The sequence below is a fragment of the Thalassophryne amazonica genome, chromosome 8 (assembly GCF_902500255.1).
Source record: "Thalassophryne amazonica chromosome 8, fThaAma1.1, whole genome shotgun sequence".
NCBI lineage: Eukaryota > Metazoa > Chordata > Actinopteri > Batrachoidiformes > Batrachoididae > Thalassophryne > Thalassophryne amazonica.
Window position 1 is genome coordinate 41,732,907 of NC_047110.1, and position 22,784 is coordinate 41,755,690.

The window sequence follows — 22,784 nt, forward strand, 5'->3', positions numbered from 1 at the left end:
AACTAATTAATTAATTTAAATGTAATAATCTTGAAGCAGACAAAGCTTCAGGTACCCCCTGTGATCTTTGGTGTCCCCTATGGGAGGCTTGGGCCCCAGGTTGGGAGCCATGGCTAAATCCATCTTAACACAAACTCATCATGTTCTTTTTAATGTCTTATAAACATAGGTGATCGATGACTCAAAAGAAAAGCGGACACAAGTTCACAAAGCCATAAAGATGCAGTTTCCTGGTCTGGAGACAAAGACAGAAGAGAAAGAAGGTCGCAAGTTCATAGTGGCTTATCATGTTGCTGGGAAGAAAGCTTTAGCAGGTATGTGGAGTGGAAACGACAAGGTGTTAGTCTTGCAGCATGCAACACTTTTGCATATTTCAAAACAACTTGCACATATTTAATATCCTCATTACCACTTAATAATGTTATTATACATTGAGGTGTTTCAGTGCCTGTATACAGACAGTATTTAGATCAAGGTGACAACTGTGATGGGTTGTTTCCCCTCTCTATTGCCTGCTCTCTCTTGCAAAGAATGAGTGAATGTAAATGCAGTTATATCATGCACATAATGAATACACATCACCACCTGGCATGACATATGACGTACATCTTAAGATCTAGCAGAGGCTTAAGTTCTGCAACATACAACAAATTAGTCTTTATCGTTTTATAGTTAGTTGTTAAAATTAGGGATGTCCCGATCCGATCACGTGATCGGAAATTGGGCCCAATCACGTGGTTTCCGACTTGATTGAAATCAGACGTTGCATCCCGATCAGGAATCCGATACAGATTTTATCCTCATTATTTTGATCAGTGCTATTTCAAGCTCATTATTGCAGATTAATGGGCTTTTCACACATTGGAAGCGTCAGAGGTGTGAGATGCGTTGCTTTTTAGAGGCGTCAGAAGCGTCGCTTTAGCTCGGCTTTTGATGCGACGCTTCTGACGGGAGCGCACTGCCGCTTGTCGGCAGGCTGACGCAGTCAAAGTTCAACCCAGTCTTTTTTTTTTTCTTTTCATTGAACAAAAGAAAAAACACAAGTTCAACCAGACATTCTCGCACATGCGTGCGGCTGAAACAGATTCCAGAGGAGAAAAGGGAACAAGAGTTGCGCAGTGAATTTGGGAAGAAGAGATGGAATTGTAACCCGGACAGAGGTGGGGGGAGTTACGCGCGGAAAGTTTCTTTCGCAGTGTGTTTGCGCGCTCAGCCTGACGCCTCAATGGAATGACAAGAGGATGATGGACACTTTCCCACTGAAACTCTTGCTCAGTCATACTTCCATGCGCAGCAGGACCCGGTGCTGACCAAGTCCTCAGGACGACGATCTGTCATCTGATTAACAGAAAGAAAAAAACAAATTGTGATTGTTTGTCTGCAAAACGGAGCGAGAGATGGTGTGCGCACGAACGATGTGCAGTCATCACATTTAGGAGCACGTCCTAAAGAGCTTCCATCTTCATTCACGTTCACTGCGCTGCTCTGAACTTGTTGAACACTGACAAAGCATCAGAGGGTACACTGAGGACTGTCAGGACGCAAATGTAAGTTTTTTTTTTTTTTGTTTTGTTTTTCGTTTTAGTTTTCAAGTTGACTTTTGAACTTTCAACGCTCTGAGCTGTGACGTAGCTTCGCGCTGTCCAATAGGAACAATGCGTCGGGCCAAAACACGGAAGACTAGTGGCAGAAACCACTGATCTGTACAAATGGTAAATGGACTGCATTTATATAGCGCTTTTCCATCTGCATCAGACGCTCAAAGCACTTTACAATTATGCCTCACATTCACCCCGATGTCAGGGTGCTGCCATACAAGGCGCTCACTACACACCGGGAGCAAATCCTTGGAAATGTTTATTGTTGTTGTTGTTTGCGGACGGATTGCAGTGTCGACTCGCAGCCGCTGCGACGCTCTGCCACAGGAAAAACACCTCTGTTGGAAGCCTTAAGGACAAGTTGGAACATGTCCACCTGTTAAACAATTTCTCATATATTCACTCCACTGAAAGCCATCAAAAGCCGCCTGGATTTTACAAATGGTTATCAACACGGAGTTGTTTTTCCTGTGCCGCTGCACCACGCCGGCTGCGTCCCGACGCGCGGACCCGTCCGCACGTCTTTCATTAAAAAAATCTCCTTTAACAGTGGAATATCCGGATAAAATGCTGAAACCGACTTCTTCTGAAACTTCTCTGTTCTCTCACGACGTCCTGGATCAATAGAGCCTGAAATGTGGAGGTTTTCAGCTTGAAACAGGCTGACGACGGCGCCTGAGAGTGCTGCGTGACGTCTCGCACCGTGGGAAGTCCTTAAAGCGACAGTATCACCTCAAAATCTCTCATCAGCCGTTAAAATTTTCACTGAAAACCAGCTTAATTTTTCGAACCGTGTCCACTTCGATGTGCCTCACAGGTTTAGAAAAAATTTTGATCAAACAAAGCGCCAGTCTCTCAGCAACTTCTCAGACAAAGGAATTCCGACGAGGGGCTGGACGACTCCTCCCACAAGGAGTGCTCACAGGCGAATGATGTCACCGACAGGCGTGGAAAAACTCACGCATGCGCACGAGGGTTCAAGCATGTCTGACCTAAAAACATGAATGAAATCCATATAGTTTTGGAAAAAAATTTAAAGGACCTATACTTTATTGACAGCCCTCGTACATGTATATTGAAACGTTCCATGTGAGGTGTTTCAGGCAGGTGCTGTCAGGGTCACGTCAGTGGGGGGAAAAAAACCCAGCACATGCACGCATAATCCAAACTGATTGTGCACGTACAGAAACATGGCAAAGGGATTAATATTTAGCCCGTTTTTGTCTTCCATGGTGACAGGATTTTAGTTAGTTGGTGCTACAGCTTGTCATCATAACAGTAGTCAGGGCGCTGATTACTTGTCTGATGTGACGCGCGCTTTCTGTGACAGCCGAGCTGCATGTCTGCTTGTGCTGAATTGACACTGGAGCTTTCAGACGTCCAGAATGAACCATCAGCTGCAGGAAAAGTAGAAGACAAAGCTTTCTGCTCTGATTTGAACATGCACAAAGGTTTCTGACAAACTGAGGACATCAGCTGACAAGGGACTCATTTTGCACTTTCTAAAAGGAACTTTATTCATAAAAATCACAGCAAACAGCCCCAGTCATTGTGCACCTATTGGCTGTGATTTTGAAATGATGTTCCTCTTTTTTGTGAGTTCATGTCCAGTTCGCGGCACTCCAATCATCTTACAGCAGAGGATCTGCTGTTGCCGCGCACTGACTGCTGCGTTTTTTACCATGATCACTGCGTGCCCATCGAATGGTCTTGGGATGCTCTGTGAGGTGCAGTGAGATTCGTGACCGCATGAGGACCGCTGGACAGATCCCGTCCGTGTGTAAAAGGGATTTTAGACATTGCAGTTCGATATGAGTTCAGCATTAATATGTGAGCAGCAGAGAGCTGCTGTCATCCACACTGTGAGACAAAGTGTAACTGTAAAGGTTTTCATGAAGCTTTTATTAATTGGATTACATCTCTTGTCATTCGTGTTGAAATAAATTTACTGCGCAGCACATTTTTTCTCTTTGTTTTTTTTTTGTTTTTATCTTGTGCAACACATCTTGCCAGACGTGCTTCAATATTTTGTCCATTTTAAGTTTGTTTGAGTTTTGCCCAAATGACAGGATCTCATAAAACCTCACTCTATACAGATTTGAAATCATTGTACACAGTATCACTATTTTGCGATCATCTCATTTGAGACATTCTCCACAAATTTATATAAAATGTCCACTTTTGTCATAAATTGATGGCATCTAAACTCAAATGCAGTCTGTTCTCATCTGGGGACAGTGATTCAACAACAAATGCAGATCAGAACGCTTTCTTTTTTAGGTTCATATTTCTGAAGGAAAAAGTTAAATTAACCAATTACATTTATGCTTCCAAAACTTCTGATTGGACCAATCCAGTCGTTCACTTCAACTGCCAGACTCGTTGTTTTTCTGTTTGCCTCACACACAGACAACAGACTGAGGCGGCTAATTACACTCCCTCCTGTACAGAACATGAAACTAGAGTGACACACAGTCTGTGACCATGAGATGAAATGTCAGCAACTTATGGGAACAAATACACGTGTGTATAATGAAACTGTGCATAGTCATACCATGTATTCTGCGTGCAATTCTGTGCACCGATCTGCTGCGGGTGTACTGTACATAATACATGTATTGTGACACCCGTGATATATATATATAATTAATGTGTTGTCTGTAGGGCTCCACAGGCTCTAGATTGGGTAGTGTTTATAAAATAGGTTGCTGACATTTTTCAAGGGTGGTAATAAATCAAACAAAGCTTGTATGAGTTGGAATGACGTGTGAGTCCAAAATGTTTTTAGAACATTAGATCTCAACAATTTTTAGAAGAGGAACTCAACCCTTTTATTTCCTGTTAATTATGCAACTTTTTAATGTAATTTACTCTTTTAATGTATTTATGAATAGTTTAGGTTCTTATATACACACTATTACTGTTATCAGTATTATTATTTTATTTTATTATTACTTCTATCATGTCCTTTGATTTTAAATAAACCACAGTGGAAATAAGTGTTCTCACTTTCTTGTGTCATCCATGTATGTTTATTAATGTATTTGCAATCATGTACTTACATTGAACTTACTAAATAAAATCACATGCACGCTTTTCATATAAAGATGATTTGCTGCCTCCTGCTGGAATGGCTAGAATGGCGTTTAGTATACATAAGCATACTAAACGGCAAATGTCAGCTCTCCACAGTTTGTGTATGATCAAAATTGCACACACATACACGCGCGCACAGCTTTTTGTCTTTTCTGCAATTTGCTGTAAGCAGGTGCTCTTAATTTGACTAAGCGACGGTGGCGGAAGACATTAAAAGCAATACAGCTTGAGTTTTGTTTGGTAACTCTGAGATGGGGGAGAGTTCATGTTTCATTTGTTCATCCCACCCAGGTCATGCCGGGTCTTGCATATAAAACAACGGTGATAGGTGGAGTCATTGCCGCCAACATGGTGACACCCAGAGCAGCATTGTTTGAGCTTCAAAACAACTGTTCTGGGTCTCTTCAGAAAACCTATTGGTGAAGTCATGGAGGGTTTGTTCAGTATACATTCAGTCTGTGTCTGTAACCACCATTTTGCTCTTGGACTTCCCTACAGGTGTTAAGTGTGATTCTCCTTTTGAATCCCACTGTTCATTAAGATCTGTGGCTTCTTCATGTACATGTGCATTTGTTGATAAGTTGATGGAAAGTGAATCATCAATCTTTGTTGCCATTATTATACACTTAAACACACAATATTCTCTGTTGGTCAGTGTCTGTCATTCACTGCAGTTTGTGCACACTCGCTGTGGCACAGTACATGAACTAATCAAATCCTATAAACAGTAGTGTTTCCAGTGCTCGTTATTTGTCCTTTATCAATATAGCAACAACTTCACTAAGGCCTCAGTTAAACTACAATAAAAATAGGACGCCAACCTCCTTGTGACCAGAAAAAATGGTGGTTGCCTGGTGACTGCAGTGAATAGAGTCGCTGCCATGCGACTGATTGCAAGAAGTTGCAACAAGCAGCTGGTCATGTGAAGGTTGAGTACGCAGCACCCTCAACCTCAATGTGACCATGTTAGATGACCGCGATTGCACAAATGACCACAGTCCAACTCGGCCTGAGTGTGATCGCTGTCAGACAGATTTGTGGCTGAAGCAAATAATCGCATCTTGTTTAATAAACAAGCACATTGTCCACATGCTGCAGTCAATTGGAGTCAGCCTGCGGCCTCTCACCTATATTTAAACTATATATAAACTTGATTGTAAGAAAGGGAAGGAAAAGAGATGGACAGCTCTAGTACTGAAATGGTGACTTACAGTAGTGCGCTCCTTGTGAAAAGCAGGTGATCTGTCCACCTGTCATATATACAAAAACAGGCCTGTATGGATATTTTTTGTTGTTTTTGTATGTGTGTTTGTTCACTCATTAGTGGTAAGGCGCAGCCCTGGCAGAGGCCAACCCCCAATGGAAACGAGTCCTGTGGGGGTTTGTTTGTCTTGTTTTTTAAAACCTGTACACAGACCTATGGAGTATTTTGTGCACACAAAAGTGAACTCAATAGACTCCATGTGTTTGTTTGTTTTTTCCATATGCATTATTTTACAAGCCTCCATGCCAGACGTAAACAGAAGAAGGTTCTTTCTACACAGACAGTTGTGCTCACATAATATAGCCTGATGTACTTTTATGGATTGTTTTATAGAAGGTAAAAGGCCCTGACTGCATGAATGCATACAGTCCATGTGGCATTCCGATATGGCAAACTATTGAGGATTTCTGGTAATCATTACTTCATTGTACCTCCCATAAATCTTGCCATGCTTGCAAGCATGGCAACATTGTATAATATACAATTTATGCAATCAGGGATTTACAAATCAGTCACACTGCATGAAAGGTTTTTCATGGAGGCAGAATAAGAACTATTTGTCATCTTTTGTGTGCTGATGAGGATTCACATTCATTGATGTGAGAAATCAGACACATTTTTAACCCAAATGTTGCTGAATAAATTGACAACTGTGTTATCCATGTATTAATATTGAACTAAACAGCAAACCTATTTGCGCTGTTCCCCTAATTGTCAGTCATTTGCCTGATTAATACATACAGATGGCATGTAATTGCCATCTGTAATTTGGTTATGGTTAGGGTAAGGGAGAGTAACACAGGGGTTCTGGGGAGGTTCTGATTAGGGTTCGGGGAAGGGAGAGGGAGCGGGTTAAGTTAGGGGAAGGGGTAGAGTTAGAAATGGCAAAAACCCAGTGACCCACTAAAATGAGACGTGATGATGTAATCGCGCTCGACCAATCACAGCGTATTCCAGGCCACTCGCATTGTGATCCGGACAAATAGCCAAAGTAAGTCATCTTCCGGTCACGGGAGAATATCCATGGCTTTTTGTGTTTTTTTGTTTTCCTCTGACAGTGTAGACTTTGGTTTCTTTACTGGCTCTATGATAATGTCTGCATCAAAAATAAGCATAGCTCTCTATTATCTTTGGTCTAAATGGAAAATAATGAGCTAGCTTCTAATCCTAACTGCAGTTGTGCTGCTGGCTGAACTTAGTGTTGCCAGGTATTGAGATACCAATAAGCATACAGCTTCAAAACAAGCCTGTTATGGCCTCAAGGTTAGCATGTTAAGAAAATAAACTGAAACAACTCTGAATTTCAAAAGCATTTATTGTAAGGAAAATCTTTACATTCTCTCATGCCTGGAAAATATGAGAGATTGAAAAGGAGAAAAGCACAAGAGCACTCAAGGAATTTTAATCACATATTAATGGCAAAATAAAACATAAGTAACCATATTTTTAAATACAGGTCAAAAAATCTGGCACTTGCAACCTGTTTTGTTTTGTCCCCTCTTTCCCATACAACTTCAGAGAAACCCCCTTGATTCTCTGCACCAAGAAATGAACTCTATCCCTATATAACACTCGTGCCCAACTATTATTCATTTAATGATCAGTGACTGGTTTAATTGCATGCCCCCCTTAAATGCCTACTTTATCTACCCTTTTGTAGCTGGGCTTTAGGATAATGGAATGCAGATACTTGGCATGTGCATGAACATAACCAACAGACCTGCATGAATGTCCTCATTTTTACTTTGCATTTTTCAGTCTACCCGTATGGATTGGATTAACCATTACATTTATTTGTACGGCTCTATTTGTTCAGGACAATATCCATTGTACATTTAAATAATGAATGGGAGCTTTAAAAACCAACCCGGGATAGTGTTATTGTAGTGCCTAGAACAGGTTGAGATTGAACAGATTGATTCATTGCATCTCTCAGACCCATGCATGCAAAACTCACCTTGACCACCCATCCCAAAATTTACAAAAGCCTTTTTATCAGTAACTTTATTCTACCCTCCTTTTGCTCTTCTCTGGGTGGACAGAGGTCAAAACAGCAGCAGGTAAGAACATGCTTCTCGCAGATGAAATTGGTACAACCTGCATGTGACATGCATTTGGTGAGATAGCTACAAATTTTCATTAGAGTTTACCATAGAGAAAATTCTATTTAATTTAAATTAGTTTGAATTCTAATTCAATAAGTCTTACCTCTGTGTCTTACATTTTTTAACTTAAGTGTTCAGCAAAGTGTGGAAGTGGTCAGATGCCTTTTAGATTCTTGGATTTACAGTACGAAGTGAAAATATGTATAACAGGATTTATTTATTTCAGTGTGTGACTTGTTTGTAAGTTTATCAAAGTTTCTTAATTAATTTCAAAATGATGCCTTTCTCTGTCTCCTTAAAAGCTCCAAGGAAACACTTCTGGCCCCAAAATCGTGGCAGTTTCTGTCACTTTGTCTTGTACAAGGAGAATAAGGACACCATGGATGCCATCAATGTGCTTTCAAAGTTCCTCAGGTTTTTTCACAAAATGGAAACATTTACTGACTAAATACAGATAAACATGCCCATTTACTTTTCTAATTTTGATTTTAATTAATTAGCATAAAATGTCTTTTTCTTTCTTTGATCTTTCTTTTTTTAGGCTTAAACCCAACATGTTTTCCTACATGGGAACCAAGGACAAGAGAGCCATCACTGTGCAGGAGATTGCAGTGCACAAGTGAGCGTGTAATGCCAAAAGGAGTTCATTGCAACTTCACCGCACATTAATTGTATTCTCTGTTAGGTGTTGCACAAGGGTGATACTGTGCATCTTGACAGTGCTTGTGATGTTGTGTTGCTAGGTGAATAGTTTCTGGTGCATCACTTTTTTGAGGTAGATGTCTATTTAAAGAAATACTGTCAATTTCTACTTAGGATCACAGCAGAGAGGTTGGCTCATCTGAACAAGTGCCTCATGAATCTCAAGGTTGGAAACTTTTGTTACAAAAACCATCCTCTGAAGCTGGGAGAGCTGCAAGGCAATCACTTCACTGTAGTCCTCAGGTCAGCATATTTAACATATTTCAAATATCACTACTGCTTTGTTTTTACTGTATTCCCTCGTGTTCTGTTTTACTAGAATACGTGGTTATCATTTTTATTTGCAAAGAAAAATTCAGCATGAATTAAATTGCATATTTCAGAGTGGCCTTTTATTGTAGCCAGCCTAAGGCACACCTGTGCAGTAATCATGCTGTCTAATCAGCATCTTGATATGCCACACCTGTGAGGTTCATTTCATTTTATTTAATTTGTAAAGTGCCATATCACAACAAAGTTGCCTCAAGACGCTTCACACAAGTAAGGTCTAACCTTACCAACCCCTAGAGCAAGCACACACGTGACAGTGGTAAGAAAAAACTCCCTCTGATGATTTGAGGAAGTAACCTCAAGCTGACCAGACTCAGAGGGGTGACTATCTGCATGGGCCATGCTACCGACACAATTGTCAAAAACGAATATACAGGAAATTTTGGGTGTCCATGCCGGTGCACAGGAGGGGATGCATGCAGAAGAATACACCACACCCATCTCTGGGTGGAGCTGCACCACAAAGAGAGAGAAAAATCAGAATCAGGCATCAGTAAAATGACAAATACAGTATCATTTGTCAGCATTAAGCAACAAGAAAAGGTGGGATGGATTGTCTTGGTAAAGCAGAAGTGCTCACTAACACAGATTTAGTGATGCACCAGAAGACCCTTGAGCCATTTGAGTGTTGTCATCAAGAATTAGCTTCAGTGGGTGGGTCCCGTCAAGTTCATGACAGCTGACTGCAGAAGCAGATCTTCTACTCCCACCTGAGTGAAGGGAAAATGTCCAGAGGAAGACAGAAACAAAGCTACAAGGACCTATTGAGGCATAACATCAAGAGCTGCTTAATTGGTTAGAAGACCTGGGAAGAACATGTGTCAAGCAGTGATCCACATGGGAGTGAACGTTTCCGAAAAAACGCATAGGAACATCATCAGGAAGAGAAGAAAGAGGAAGGGAGAGAGAGCAAGGTCCAGACCGGCAGAAGCTTCCCGCATTACCCATGTGCAGTGTCTGTCAAAACTAGGCCTGCTCAGTCATTTCTGTGTCCACGTGTCCATTCAGGAATCGACTAAGAGACCATCATTCTCACCACCAAGGGACTGCCATGAATGATAAAATGCTAATGTGCTAATTAATGTAATTGTATGAGGAAGAAAGATCTTCTCTCAGCTTTTCAGAAGCAGCTGTGTGTCTCATCACATACTATGACTTTGGTTCCACACAAACCAGTCAGGTTGTAAGGACAGTGTGCATGCGTGTGAGGATGAGAGAGGCGTAGAAAGACAGAGAGCGCAAGAGAGAGACAGAAGAAGAGAGAGGGTGAGAGAGACAGAAAGAGAGATTTATGAGTGCATGAACCTAGGTGCCAGGAAGAGCTACGGTGAGTGAGCACAAAGAACGTGTGTATTGAAAGCAGTAAATGTGCTGTAGCATACTGTTGTCGGTCAATAAAGGCTGCAGCTCTGCCTGCTGCTTTATAAATAAATAAGTTGACTAATATTATGAAAAACGTGTCAACTAGTCAAAATCAGTAGATGTGAAAACCCCTACAAGCCAGTCAGTTGAGTTTGTGGTAAAACCTTTGTGCTTTCATAGTAAAGTAAGTCCCTTTGGGTGCTCCCTCGTTTTTTCACTCTGGGTTGCCACAGCAGATCCAAGGTGGCTCTGCATGTTGATTTGGCACAGGTTTTACACCAGATGCCCTTCTTGACACAACTCCACATTACATGGAGAAAGGTAGCAGGGGTGGGGTTTGAACCGGGAACCTTCCACACTGAAACCAAGCGCACTAATCACTTGGCCACCACCCCTATATTGTCTTTTAGTTTGTGTGATAATTCATGCTCCATGAGTATAACTGAAGTGACTGTCATTACAAGATGATTGGCTAAAATATTTCAAAATGTATATGAATTGTTTTGTAATTTGGCTTTCAGTCAAAGACTATTTTCCAGTCATATTTCATCATTGAAATTTTCTTTAAAATAGTGTTGAAGTCTTGTATCATTTTCGTAATCCCAATATTGTGTGTTGTTTTGTCTGGTGAACTGTGTGTCGTCATACCCCGACTGATTTAACATAATTATAACATTACTGTTCACCTTATCTTAGCCTAGCTCTCTTCCTTATTGTTCTGTCGCTTATCCACACAGTGCAAACAAGTGGAGTGCTGAATACTATGAAGGTTATTCCTGCACTTTTAGATTAAGAGCTTGGTGTATTAATTTTTCTCATTTTCTTAAGATGCAGCGTGCCCTTCTCATTCAGATCCTCTTCTTCTTGTTTTATACCATTGGTGTATGTAAGTTGCAGGACCAGTCAAACAAGTTTTAAAAACAAAACAAAAATAAAAGAAGCCTGCTTTATAGTTCGGAAAATATGGTGCTTACCTGTCTGTTTAAAAAAGTATAAATGAAACCAATTAAATGGTCACTGCATCATTTACATGAAGAGCTGAGGGAAACATAAGCTATATTAGATTTTTATTTAATTTATGTAGCTTTTATCTGTCTTAATGTATTTGGTTTTTTTTTATTATTTCTTTTTGTTATTCTTGCCATGTACCTCTTAACTCTAACTGTTCCTGAAATGCATTCTCATATTTTTATCCATTTCAGTTTTGTTGACTGTAAAGACTTCAGGTGAAGTTCTGTTGTTTTTAAAATGTGTTAAAGTAACTTGACTTGATGCCAGGAGTAGCCCCTGGAAGCGACATAGTGCAGTACTTTGGATCTGGTCTCTGCAGTGGAAAAGCACCTACTGTGTCTTAGGTGACTCTGACACATGATTGTTAATTGATATATTTGTGCATTAGGAACATCTCAGGAACAGACGAACAGGTCCAGCAAGCCATGACCTCTCTCAAGACAACAGGATTTATCAACTATTACGGCATGCAGCGCTTTGGCACCACGGCTGTGCCTACATACCATGTTGGCAGGTACAGTCATGACATGTGGTTAGTACTGGCCTGACTTGTAAGTCTGGATGGAGAGCTCAAGTGTTGTTTCCTCCTCTTGTTGTTGTGGGCAGGGCGATCCTAAAAAATAACTGGAGTGAGGTGGTTGATTTGATTCTTAAGCCACGTCCTGGAGGTAAGAACATTATTTTTGGTGTTTTTGCAGGAGTATGTGTTATATGTCATCTGTCTTTGTTCCATTCTTTTTCATGTCCATCAGCAGAGAAGGAGTACTTGGTACGGTGCAGGGAGACATGGGCAAAAACTCAGGACCCAGAGGCCGCTCTCAAAAAACTACCTAATAAGCGCTGTGTGGAGGGGCAGCTACTGCGAGGCCTGTCCATGCACGGCAAGAAGAACATCATCACAGCTTTTGGCCTGGTTGGTTTCAGAGAAAGTTGCTCTGATCATGTCTCAGGCTGTTTAATTTAGAAAGACATAAAGCTGATTCATTGATTAGTGACTTTAAGTCCACCTGTTTCAATCTCCAAATCTGTGATTGGATTGTAATCATAGCCACAGAAAAATCCTGAGGTCATCCAGAGGTGTGTGTGCATGTGTTCCTGCATGACCCACAGGTGGACAAACCAGGACAGGCCAATTAGAAGATGTATATATACTGCTGTAATAGTCATGGTAATAACAGTGACTGTGGTCAGTTTGAGGTCAGAGACCTGGAGTAATCTGTGCTAGCAGTTGAATGTAGCACCCTGAAGTATTTTCAGCCCTGCAGAAGTGAAGAGGGGTCTCCTGGGCTTAAAAAAAAAGTTTACAAACAGACTCACCCAATTTGAAATGTTTTTTTTTCATGTTCCATTCTAACCATACTATTAGTTTTGATGACTCTTACATAAGTGCAGTATTGACCCTGATTCATGCATTTGTTTCTTCTAGATTGGACTACTGCAGTGTTCTATTTTCTGGTTTACCACAGTCCAGCATTAGGGCTCTCTAGTTGGTTCAAATGCTGCTGCCAGACTTTTGACAGGAAGCAGAAAGTTTGACCACATTGCATCCATTTTGGTGTCTCTTCACCAGCTTCCTGTCCCTGTGAGATCCGATTTTAAGGCACTGTTACTAACCTATAAAATTATTCACGAATTAGCACCTCCGTACTTAGCTGACCTACTTAAACCCTATTTACCAGCCCAGGCTCAGCTTTCTCATGGTGCAGGACTACTTTGTGTCCCTAGGTTGAATAAAAAGTCTGCAGGTCACAATGCTTTCTCTTATCGTGCCCCTGTTCTGTGAAATGATCTCCCTGCATCAATAAAACAGTCAGATTCTGTAGAGACTTTCAAGTCCAGATTTAACACCCATTTATTTTCCCTTTCATGTGGCTAGCATACTGGCATAGTATGTTACTATGCTCCTACCCTTTTAAATTAATTTAATTAGTAAACAGAGCGGGCTACGGCCTCAACTTTATCTAAAGTCTAGGTGTTTTATTGAAATTTAGGGCTAGTGGCCGGCGATCACCTTAGTATTTCTTCTGTTTTTCTTGTTGCTTAATGCTGACAAATGATGCTGTAATTGTCTTTCTGGCACCTGATTGTTTTTTTTTTCTCTCTGTGTTTGTGGTGCGACTCCATCCGGAAATGGAAGTGGGTGTCTTCTTCTGCAGGCCTCCCGTCCTGTGCACCAGCATGGACTCCCAAAATTTCCTGTATATTTGTATTGTAATTTGTGTCTGTAGCATGGCCCAAGCAGAGGGTCACCCCTTTGAGTCTAGTCTGCTTGGGATTTCTTCCTCAAAACATCAGAGGGAGTTTTTCCTTACCACTGTCGCCTGTGTGCTTGCTCCAGGGGTTGGTAAAGTTATACCTTACTTGTGTGAAGTGCCTTGAGGCAACTTTGTTGTGATTTGGCACTATATAAATGAAATAAATTGAATTGAGTATTAAATACATTTTCTAATTACTGAATGTATTTGATTTAACTCTGCTGCGAAATGTTACATAAATTGTTGCTTAAAGATTTGATGCTGAATTTTGTTGTTAAGTGATAATTTTATTTTGACGTCGTCGATGAATACAGTGCCATGTGATAGCCTGGCGTCTTGTGCTGGGTGTACCCCGCCTCATGCTCTATGACTGCTAAGATAAGCTCCAGCCCCCCGTGGCCCTTAATTGGAGTAACCGGTTGAAGGTGTGTGTGTGTGTGTGTGTGTGTGTGTGTGTGTGTGTGTGTGTGTGTGTGTGTGTGTGTGTGTGTGTGTGTGTGTGTGTGTGTGTGTGTGTGTGTGTGTGTGTGTGTGTGTGTGTGTGTGTGTGTGTGTGTGTGTGTGTGTGTGTGTGTGTGTGTGTGTGTGATGAATACAGTTACTTTTTTCAAAGGCCAGTCAAAGTGATATTGCGGTCACCTCTTAAGTTCAAACTGCATGAATGTGAAGCAGGATCTTTTTTGGAAAAGGGCAGTGAAATTATTTATGAAATAGTTTAGTATTTTATGTTGCATTTTTAGCCAGTAAAATAATTGTTCTGCACTTCTTGATTGCTGTGTGCTTCTCTCTCTACTTAGATCCCTCGTAACAACCGTCTGATGTACATCCACAGCTACCAGAGTATGGTGTGGAACACCATGGTGAGCCAGAGAATTCGGGCCTTTGGCCTAAAGGCAGTGGAGGGAGACCTTGTGCTCAGAGGAAGTTAGTACTGGGCTGGGGAAACTGGGTTTTCTGTGGTGTTAGAAAACAATAAGTCAGTCAATAGGAATGGTGCTCTTAAAAAATGCACACAATCTGTTCAGTTTTATCCCCCGCTGGCCGAAGGCCTGAAGGGAGAGACTGTCTGTCTCCCCCCCCCCCCCCCTTCCTCCCTCCCAAAAAGGGCATAAGTGTTTTGAAATCACTTCCTCTCACACTTTAGGGGGAATTGAGTGAAACTTGGTACAAGTCCTTGTTATAGGTTGGTAATACACATATTATCATATAGTTCGAGTTGGGCCCATTTTACCAGAGTTATGGCCCTTGTCTGTCTAGAAAATTTTGAAATATTACATGCAATCTGGTGCAATTAATAAGCTAAATGAGATCTATTTCTCATTTCCGTTTTCTAGCTCATTTTAGTCATAAAAAGCATATTTTCGCGTATTGGCTTGATGATGGAACAAATACACAGTCTGTCACATGGGTTAAATATGGTGTTCTTCCTATTTCATAAAAATCACACAACTACATTTATCTAAAAATTTGACTTTCGCAGTTTGTGCTTTTAGAACGACTGACAGTGTCTTAACCTGAACAAAAATAAAATTTGATAATAAATGAAGTGCTACCTATGGCCCACCCCCTCTTGAATTTCGCATGGAATCCTAATGTATAAAGGCCACAAATCACAGTTTTCCAAAAAAGCTGCTTTACACACACAAGTTACAATTTATACACAAAATTTGATGCGTTTGATTAGTTTGTATGCTGTGTGGAGTTGAACGTGCACACTACGCACTCAGTTGAGAGTGGAGACGTTATTTTGCCTTTATATGAGTAATAATCTATTTGAGCACTGAAAAGATTTTGTTTGCTTCACACAAAAAGTGCAAGGAGCCATAAATAACATTATTATGAAGTTAAACAAATTAATAAATGCAGCTGACGCAGCTCCAATCTGCACACTGCTGTTTTCTTCTGTCAGTATGTGGGACAGCAGCCTTCAGCACTGACAGGCTGAACTTGTGACATCTGACAAATCAAGTAGTGCTGTGGGAAGGACTTTGTTACAAACCAGAAAGCAGCGATTCATATTTTAAAACAGTGGTATGGGCCAACAGCCTGTCAGGTGCCATTAGCTCCACATGATGGGTACTTCTTATACATCAGTGGGCCTTTGTGAAGTGGAATAAATTAATTTAAGATTTTTGAAGTTTTTTTTTAATTGACTGAAAAAGCCACAACTTGAGGCAATTTTACTTAAATATGATGAATATTTCATGTTTCTGTTCTATTTTATGTTATGTGCAGGTCATAAATAACATTTAAAAGGTTAAAGCACATTAAAATTTGTTGCACATAGCATTTCTTCTTTAAACTACACTCACTCACTCACTCATCTTCAATCGCTTACTCCAATTAAGTGTCACAGGCTGCCAGAGCCTATCCCAGCAGTCATAGGGCATGAGGCGGGGTACACCCTGTACAAGATGTCAGTCTGTCGCAAGGCCATATATAGACAAGCAAACACATTCATATGCACACCTATGGACAATTCTTTCTTTTTTTTTAAATTTCCAATCCACCTAATGTGCACGTCTTGGCTGTGGGAGGAAGCTGGAATTTTTTTCTCTTCATCAATTTTGACTGGGGTTGCTTTCTTTCTTTTTTGTTTTGCTTATTTTTTAAACAATGTAACAACTTTAATAATAATTGTCTTATTTTAACAAGAGCTGAACCTGGACTGATTTTTATTGTCCAACCTGTGTTTTAAAGAATAAAACCTGGATGAAAAACTTTGTCAAGCATAGTTTTTCCACGCGTTCATAAAGTTTAAGATGATCCTTTATGATTGTTAGCGTTTAGAACTAAAGTCTGCTCTTTCACACAAATGATCATGTGATCATTTATAAACAGCTTATACAGTTTTTAAACAGTTCCGTGAAAACTATAAACTTTTGTTTTGTTTTGTGAATAAGAGTGAACTCCTTTCCATGACTCCTTCGGTGTTCTGTAGTTGTGCTATGGACAGGGGTGCACATAACTGGTACTCATCGTGCTCGTGTGCTAAACATCATTGATGCACAGCAGAGGGAAACACTTTTCCTACAACCTGTCATGGCATATTTTCATCTCACTATTTATATCATAAGTACCATGAAATATGGTACATGTTTAAGCCTTGTTACCTATCCCTAATAGAGACAGTTTTTAAATGAATATCCCTTCTTCCTATTGTTTGTCTGATAATAAGTTCAGCTGTTGTGTTAATGTGATGGAAATCCTGCTTACTAACATTAAGTGCGTGCATGCGTGCGTGTGTGTGTGTGCATGCGTGTGTAGCCACAGCACATGTGTTAACAGCAGAAGAGGCTGATATCCACTCCATTCATGATATCGTGATGCCACTTCCCGGGTTTGATGTTATCTATCCTTCTCACCCTGGTAAGATATGCACCTCTGTGAATAGATGTTTTTCATGTTACAATTCGGGCCCCTTCACACATAACACGAAGATGGGCGAAAGAATCAGAAACAGTCTGAAAAAACTAAATGGGGAACCGTGAAACATTCCATCTGCTGTCAGGAGGGACACATGGTCAGACAGGCGTGCACGATACCACGGTGGATGGTTTTCATGTGCACGCACGAACACAGTGCGAGCACGTGAAATGTGTGGTAACACATTGCGCTCCCACAGCAGCGGAGCAGCTAGATGTTGGACATATGCTGGACATAAATCAACAAATATATGGAAGCCCACAGCAATGTGAAGCATAGATTCAGAACATTAGAGGAACAATGAATGTAGTGTTTAAATGTAACAGTCACGTTACTGGTCTTGAATCTGTTGTTACTGTATAAAAACTAAGAAAACAAAAGAAGAAAACACTGCCGTCTCTAATAATTAATTCCTGTTACGAAGAGTGGACATTGCAGGTCATCCTCCTGTTCCACATGACCCATGGTCATGCATGTACACACACTGATGGTGTGACATGAATGAAGCTGTGGGCTCATAACATGGACACATCAGCCAGCGCCATGTGTCCAGTGAGCAGTGTGCCGAAGGACACCGCATTGTTTGCCCCATAGCGCACATGGTGGACGTGACAGTTTGATTGCCAGCTGAGTTTTTGCATAATCACATGGAGCTTTTCACATGGGGCAACCGTCTGATGTTTTGTGCACTGGCAGCGTTCACTGCTGCCCTTCTTTTATGTCAGCAAAAAAACCTTAGCGGACTAAAGTTAGTGAAACTAAATTTAGCGGAAGCTAATTGGTTCACTGATGGCTTTCGAAGTTAGCTAAAAAGATAATCTTCTAACAAAAAGTTAGCTTCGCTAATTAGCAGTTAGTGGATTAGCAGAACTGTGCCCACCACTGCTTGCATGCTACATCTGTTGCGGGGGCGGGGGGCACATTTGCATGACATATGTGTTGCTTGCTAACAGCACACTCGTGGGGCACTTAAACATTTAAAGGGGGCCGAATGGGCACTCGCAGGGCACTTTCTGTCTTTCGGCTGCTGGTGCGAAGCCTGCCTCGATCGCGTCGTTTGGCCACCGTGTGACATGGGCGATGATTTCATGCAGCATATTGTGCCATGGCATGATGTGTCCGATCTGCGTACGATATGCCATGCGAATGCTGCCAACACTATCAGCTGACATGTGACCTCATCTTGCCCACCGTTGGAATGGGTTACATGGAATGTAGAGTACATGTGCTGTGTTCATTGGTTGTGGTGACAGCTGTATGAGGCATTCGAGTCAGTTCCGATTTTTCACGAGTGGCATGCAATTCCTCCTTCGTGTGCCAGTCGACTTCAATCGTGTTATGTGTGACAGGGCCCTTAGCTGTCAAAGAGCAGTATTAAGTTAGTGCTGCATACAAACATTTTAAGATGACCACAGTTTAAGTGGAAAAATAAATATTTCATTCATTCATTTTCTATACCTGCTATTCCAATTAAGTTACTGGGGAGCTGGAGCCTATCCCAGCAGTCATTGGGCAAGATATGGGGTAGAACCCTCAAAGGGTACCAGTCTGTCGCGGGGTTAATAATAAATAGTAAAGTAATAAATAATAAATAGAAGAAAGTAATCAAACAACATTCTCTACAATGAAGTGACTTGACCACACTAAAATGAAAAGAAAAGAGTTTTACAGTACATGGTGGTTTTGAACATTAAATTGTATTGGTAATGTTGGCTTTGTGTGTCAGTGGGTGAAGGCTACAGGAAGATGCTCTCTGCTGATGGTCTGGACATTGACAACATGAGACACAAAGTCAAAGACTACTCCCTAGCTGGAGCCTACAGACGCATCCTCCTCAGACCCAGTGATGTCAGCTGGTTAGCAGGCCCTTTCTAATGGCAGAGTTAATAATACTCTTGCATCATTTTGTTGTTGTTCATGTTGTCTTTTTTGCAGGGAGGTAATTCAGTATGATGATCCACGGATTTCTCTGATACATACCGATACAGAAAAGCTGGAGTCCAAACCTGCTCCTGTCTTCAATAAAGGTAAATACTGAATATGAACACTCTGGATGGTCTGCTTTATCTTATGTGTAAAGCATTAGATATCTTAATCTTGCAGTTAACAGGATGGTTTTGGTTGGAAGACTATTATTATTTTATAGCAGTTGGTTTTCCATCCATCTGTTACACAGCTTGTGAACGCAATAACTTGACAACAAATGACAGCAGACCTGCTAAACTTGGTGTATAGGTGCCTCTTATGAGGACCGCACATGAATTTGGATATGGGTTGCCCCGACATACTTTTCAAAGTCAGAGGTCAACTTAGAAAATTCTTTGTGAAAATCCTAATTTGAGAACAAATGACAGTAGGTTCACCAAATTTGGTATATTGATGGCTCATGTGATGACCTTCTGTAAGTTGTATATGACTAACCTTGACCAACTTTTCAAGGTCAGCTAAGCAAATTTTTTTGGGAAACCTTGCTGATTTCCGCCATTATTTCATTTGTGGATACAGGGCTGGATAGACCTACTAACTTTAGCTTGATGCCTAATGATCAGTCACAGCATGGAATGCTTCTATTATTATGAGTCATATTTCCCAAGGAGGATGGCATACCTCATGCACTCTCTGAGTATCACTTTAATAATTATTGTCATTATTTTTATGTTAGTGATACAGAATGTGATCATGTCTATTCATTTACTGCAAAAATACTGCTACAGGCACATTTCTTTTCCTTTTTGTTTCTTTGCTTTGTTGGGAAATGTTTTGGCAAATTTAACTCTACACTTAAGTCTTCCATTTGTTTTATTAACAAAGATAATGAAAGCAAATATTAATTTGTTTATTTTAATTATGGGTCATTACGGTTTCACTTTGTTTAAAAATAGTAAGTAATAACACAGTGAGGGGTGGAAAAATTGTATAGGAAAAAAAATGGGTGCAACAATTATCATTTTATAATTGCATACCAGCCCCCTGCATCATAATCAGATCACGAGGTGCCTTGAGATTCCCATCCCTAGTGCAAGCTGCCAAGTTTATTTTGCTCTGTCTGTCTACGAAATACAAATCTTAAAATTTCTTGAGGGTTTTTTTTTTTTAGGTTGGGGGGGCTCTATCTTGCATGTTGATTTATGTAAATGCTCTGGTTGTCTGAAGGCAATATAGCTCAGAAAGTCATGGATAGATTTTAATGAAGGTGTGTGTGAGATTGCCCTTGGGTCAGGGAAGAGCTGATTACATTTGGGTGATGATCTAGAGATTTGTGTCATTATATCATTACTGTTCATGGATCACGATGAGACTTACTGGTGACTGCAAACGATACCTTCCTAAGACCTTGTAGATGTTTGTGCCTGTAGCAACTGTTATAATCCTCAGTGCAAAAATTTAAGTATTTAAATGCATGAATGAAAAGTTTTAATTTCACATTTGATGGGTGCCCTATATTTTAAAGGTCATTTTCTCTGCGCATAATTTAATGCAGTCTTTATCTTCTTCCACATCCAGAAGGGAAGTACCGGGCTCTGAGGATGGAGTTCTCGCTGCCTCCATCATCTTACGCTACCATGGCAATTCGAGAGGTCCTCAAAATGGACACGAGCATCAAGAAACAGACTCAGCTCAATACTGTCTGGTTAAACTGAGTCTCAGACATGTTATGGACCAGTGTTAGAGCCTTCACTGTGGCTCCTTGTTGTGAGTGTTAAAAATTAGTGACTGGATTGTGTTCACCCAGCGAGAGCATCCTTAAGGTATAAAGTACAAAGCACATTCATTTTAGCTTTTTATTTTATTTTTTTAAATTTAAATATGATCTTTACTGGTTCTGTGCTGATATCAGGCAGCATTTTGAGAGGGTGCACTAAAAAATTGCAAAGGTGAATTTTTTCGCTTAGTGTGCCATTTGTACAGATGTTTTCTTTCAAAATGTAGACTCACTGTCAACTGAAACGCTCTTGGTGATTAAAAAAATAAAATGCAGAGAGGTTGCGTCTGTAGTGTGGACTGTTTGATCATCGGTAATGAAGTATTGTGACTTTTTTTTTCTTTTCATAATTGAGAACAGTGATTGTTAATGAAGTTACTATTTTTTGATTAAGAAAGAAGGTGAGATTGATTGCATTTTATTGATGGCTCAGTACCTTGTTTTTGGCTAATGTAATTTCATTTTGAATTTGCATTCTAACCACACAATATGAGTTTATTTTACTCATTTACTCCCTGCAGGACATTACTTTCAGTTTTAACCGCTTCCTGTCACAAACATACATGCAGAAAAAACAAGTTACCGCTATTGTTTTTATGCTTTGTTTGTTTATACTTGCCTTACATTAGAAAATTGGTAATTGATGGCTGCAGCTAATATGCTTCCTTTCTTTTTTTCTTTTTTTTAAATTCTGTTGTCAGCTTTCATTTTGGTGAGGAATTTCAGTGGCACAGTGACAGCAGGAATCACCTTTTCAGGTTAACTCCTCAAATGAGCCGCAACAAGCATCTTATAACAAAGTCTCACACCCTCACGTCTTCACTCTTCATGTACCCTCCTGACAATTTTGTAGTGCAATCATTGCGTTCCACTTTCAGTTTTTTATTTTAAATTATTTCCAAACTGCAGAATTCTCTCCTGCCTTTCACAGTGTCGTTGCCATAAGGATGAGGCAGAATGCGAGCTGAATACCTATAGAATACCTATAGAACTACCATTTGTGAGTCCTGAGTGTGTTTCCAATCTGTCAAAAATGAGATAAACATTGTTTCCCTCTACTGGTGAATGTGTACAAGATGTTACCAAGAAAATATGAGGAATTAAAATCCATCATTTTTAATTTAATGTTCATTCTGCTAATGTTTTCACTGTGTTGTCAAAAATATTACAAAAACACACTGGGCTAATGATTCATGTCTGTCTGAATTCCTTACAGTGTATCAAACATTTCATATTTTGCTCAAATTTCAGTCATTCCTATACTCGTATATTTGATACTTTCAAGGGGTGCAGCATGAATTAAAAATATACTGGGTAACACCCCCCATGGAAGGATTGGAAGAAGGAGTGAAGATGGGAGGACACTTGATCCAGGCTCTGAGATTTGCAGATGATAGCGAACACAGCAAAAGGACTCCAGACCATCATGATGAAGCTAAATGAGGTGTTGGAGCAATACGGAATGAGAATAAACAAGACCAAGATGAAGGTAATGAAGATTGGGAAAGATGAATATGAGCAGTTGCAGATCAACATCGATGGCCAGGTACTAGAACAAGTCAACAATTCATATATCTTGGAAGCCTGCTCACAGATGATGGACGTAGCGAAAAAGAAGTGAGGTAAAGAATTGCTATGGCAAAAGACGCATTCAACAAACATCAAGCGCTACTCACTGGAAAGACCAACCAAAACCTGAAGAAGATACTAATCAAGACTTTAGTTTGGAGTGTACTCCTTTATGGCTCAGAAACCTGGACATTGAAGAAAGAGGACATGAAGAGACTAGAGAGCTGCGAGATGTGGTTTTGGAGGAGGATGGAAAAGATCAGCTGGAGAGAGCACGTGAGAAATGAAGTAGAGGAGAGTTGGAGAAAAGAGAAGCCTAAAAGTTACAATCTGGAAGAGGAAAGCGCAATGGATTGGCCACAT

At 40.4% G+C, this 22,784-nt stretch overlaps 1 protein-coding gene and 1 long non-coding RNA gene across 6 annotated transcripts in view; both read left to right on the top strand.

Moving 5' to 3' along the window:
- Positions 1–21,136, top strand: part of pus7 (pseudouridine synthase 7) — a 40,399-nt gene extending 19,263 nt beyond the window's left edge. For 3 of the 5 annotated variants that reach the window (XM_034176053.1, XM_034176054.1, XM_034176058.1), the window contains 13 exons: positions 170–314; positions 8,001–8,018; positions 8,366–8,477; positions 8,605–8,682; positions 8,880–9,008; positions 11,857–11,982; positions 12,075–12,136; positions 12,221–12,381; positions 14,521–14,647; positions 16,991–17,092; positions 18,876–19,005; positions 19,085–19,176; positions 20,654–21,136. In XM_034176053.1, the coding sequence (XP_034031944.1) occupies positions 170–314; positions 8,001–8,018; positions 8,366–8,477; positions 8,605–8,682; positions 8,880–9,008; positions 11,857–11,982; positions 12,075–12,136; positions 12,221–12,381; positions 14,521–14,647; positions 16,991–17,092; positions 18,876–19,005; positions 19,085–19,176; positions 20,654–20,790 (1,419 nt within the window). In that variant the 3' untranslated portion in view covers positions 20,791–21,136. The remainder of the gene's footprint in view (positions 1–169; positions 315–8,000; positions 8,019–8,365; positions 8,478–8,604; positions 8,683–8,879; positions 9,009–11,856; positions 11,983–12,074; positions 12,137–12,220; positions 12,382–14,520; positions 14,648–16,990; positions 17,093–18,875; positions 19,006–19,084; positions 19,177–20,653) is intronic. The other 2 variants (XM_034176055.1, XM_034176057.1) reach the window with 2 other exon arrangements.
- Positions 4,449–7,995, top strand: LOC117515485. Its single transcript, XR_004562166.1, has 2 exons — positions 4,449–5,969; positions 6,563–7,995. It is a non-coding gene; the product is annotated as an uncharacterized LOC117515485 (long non-coding RNA).
- Positions 21,137–22,784: the final 1,648 nt, after the last annotated feature.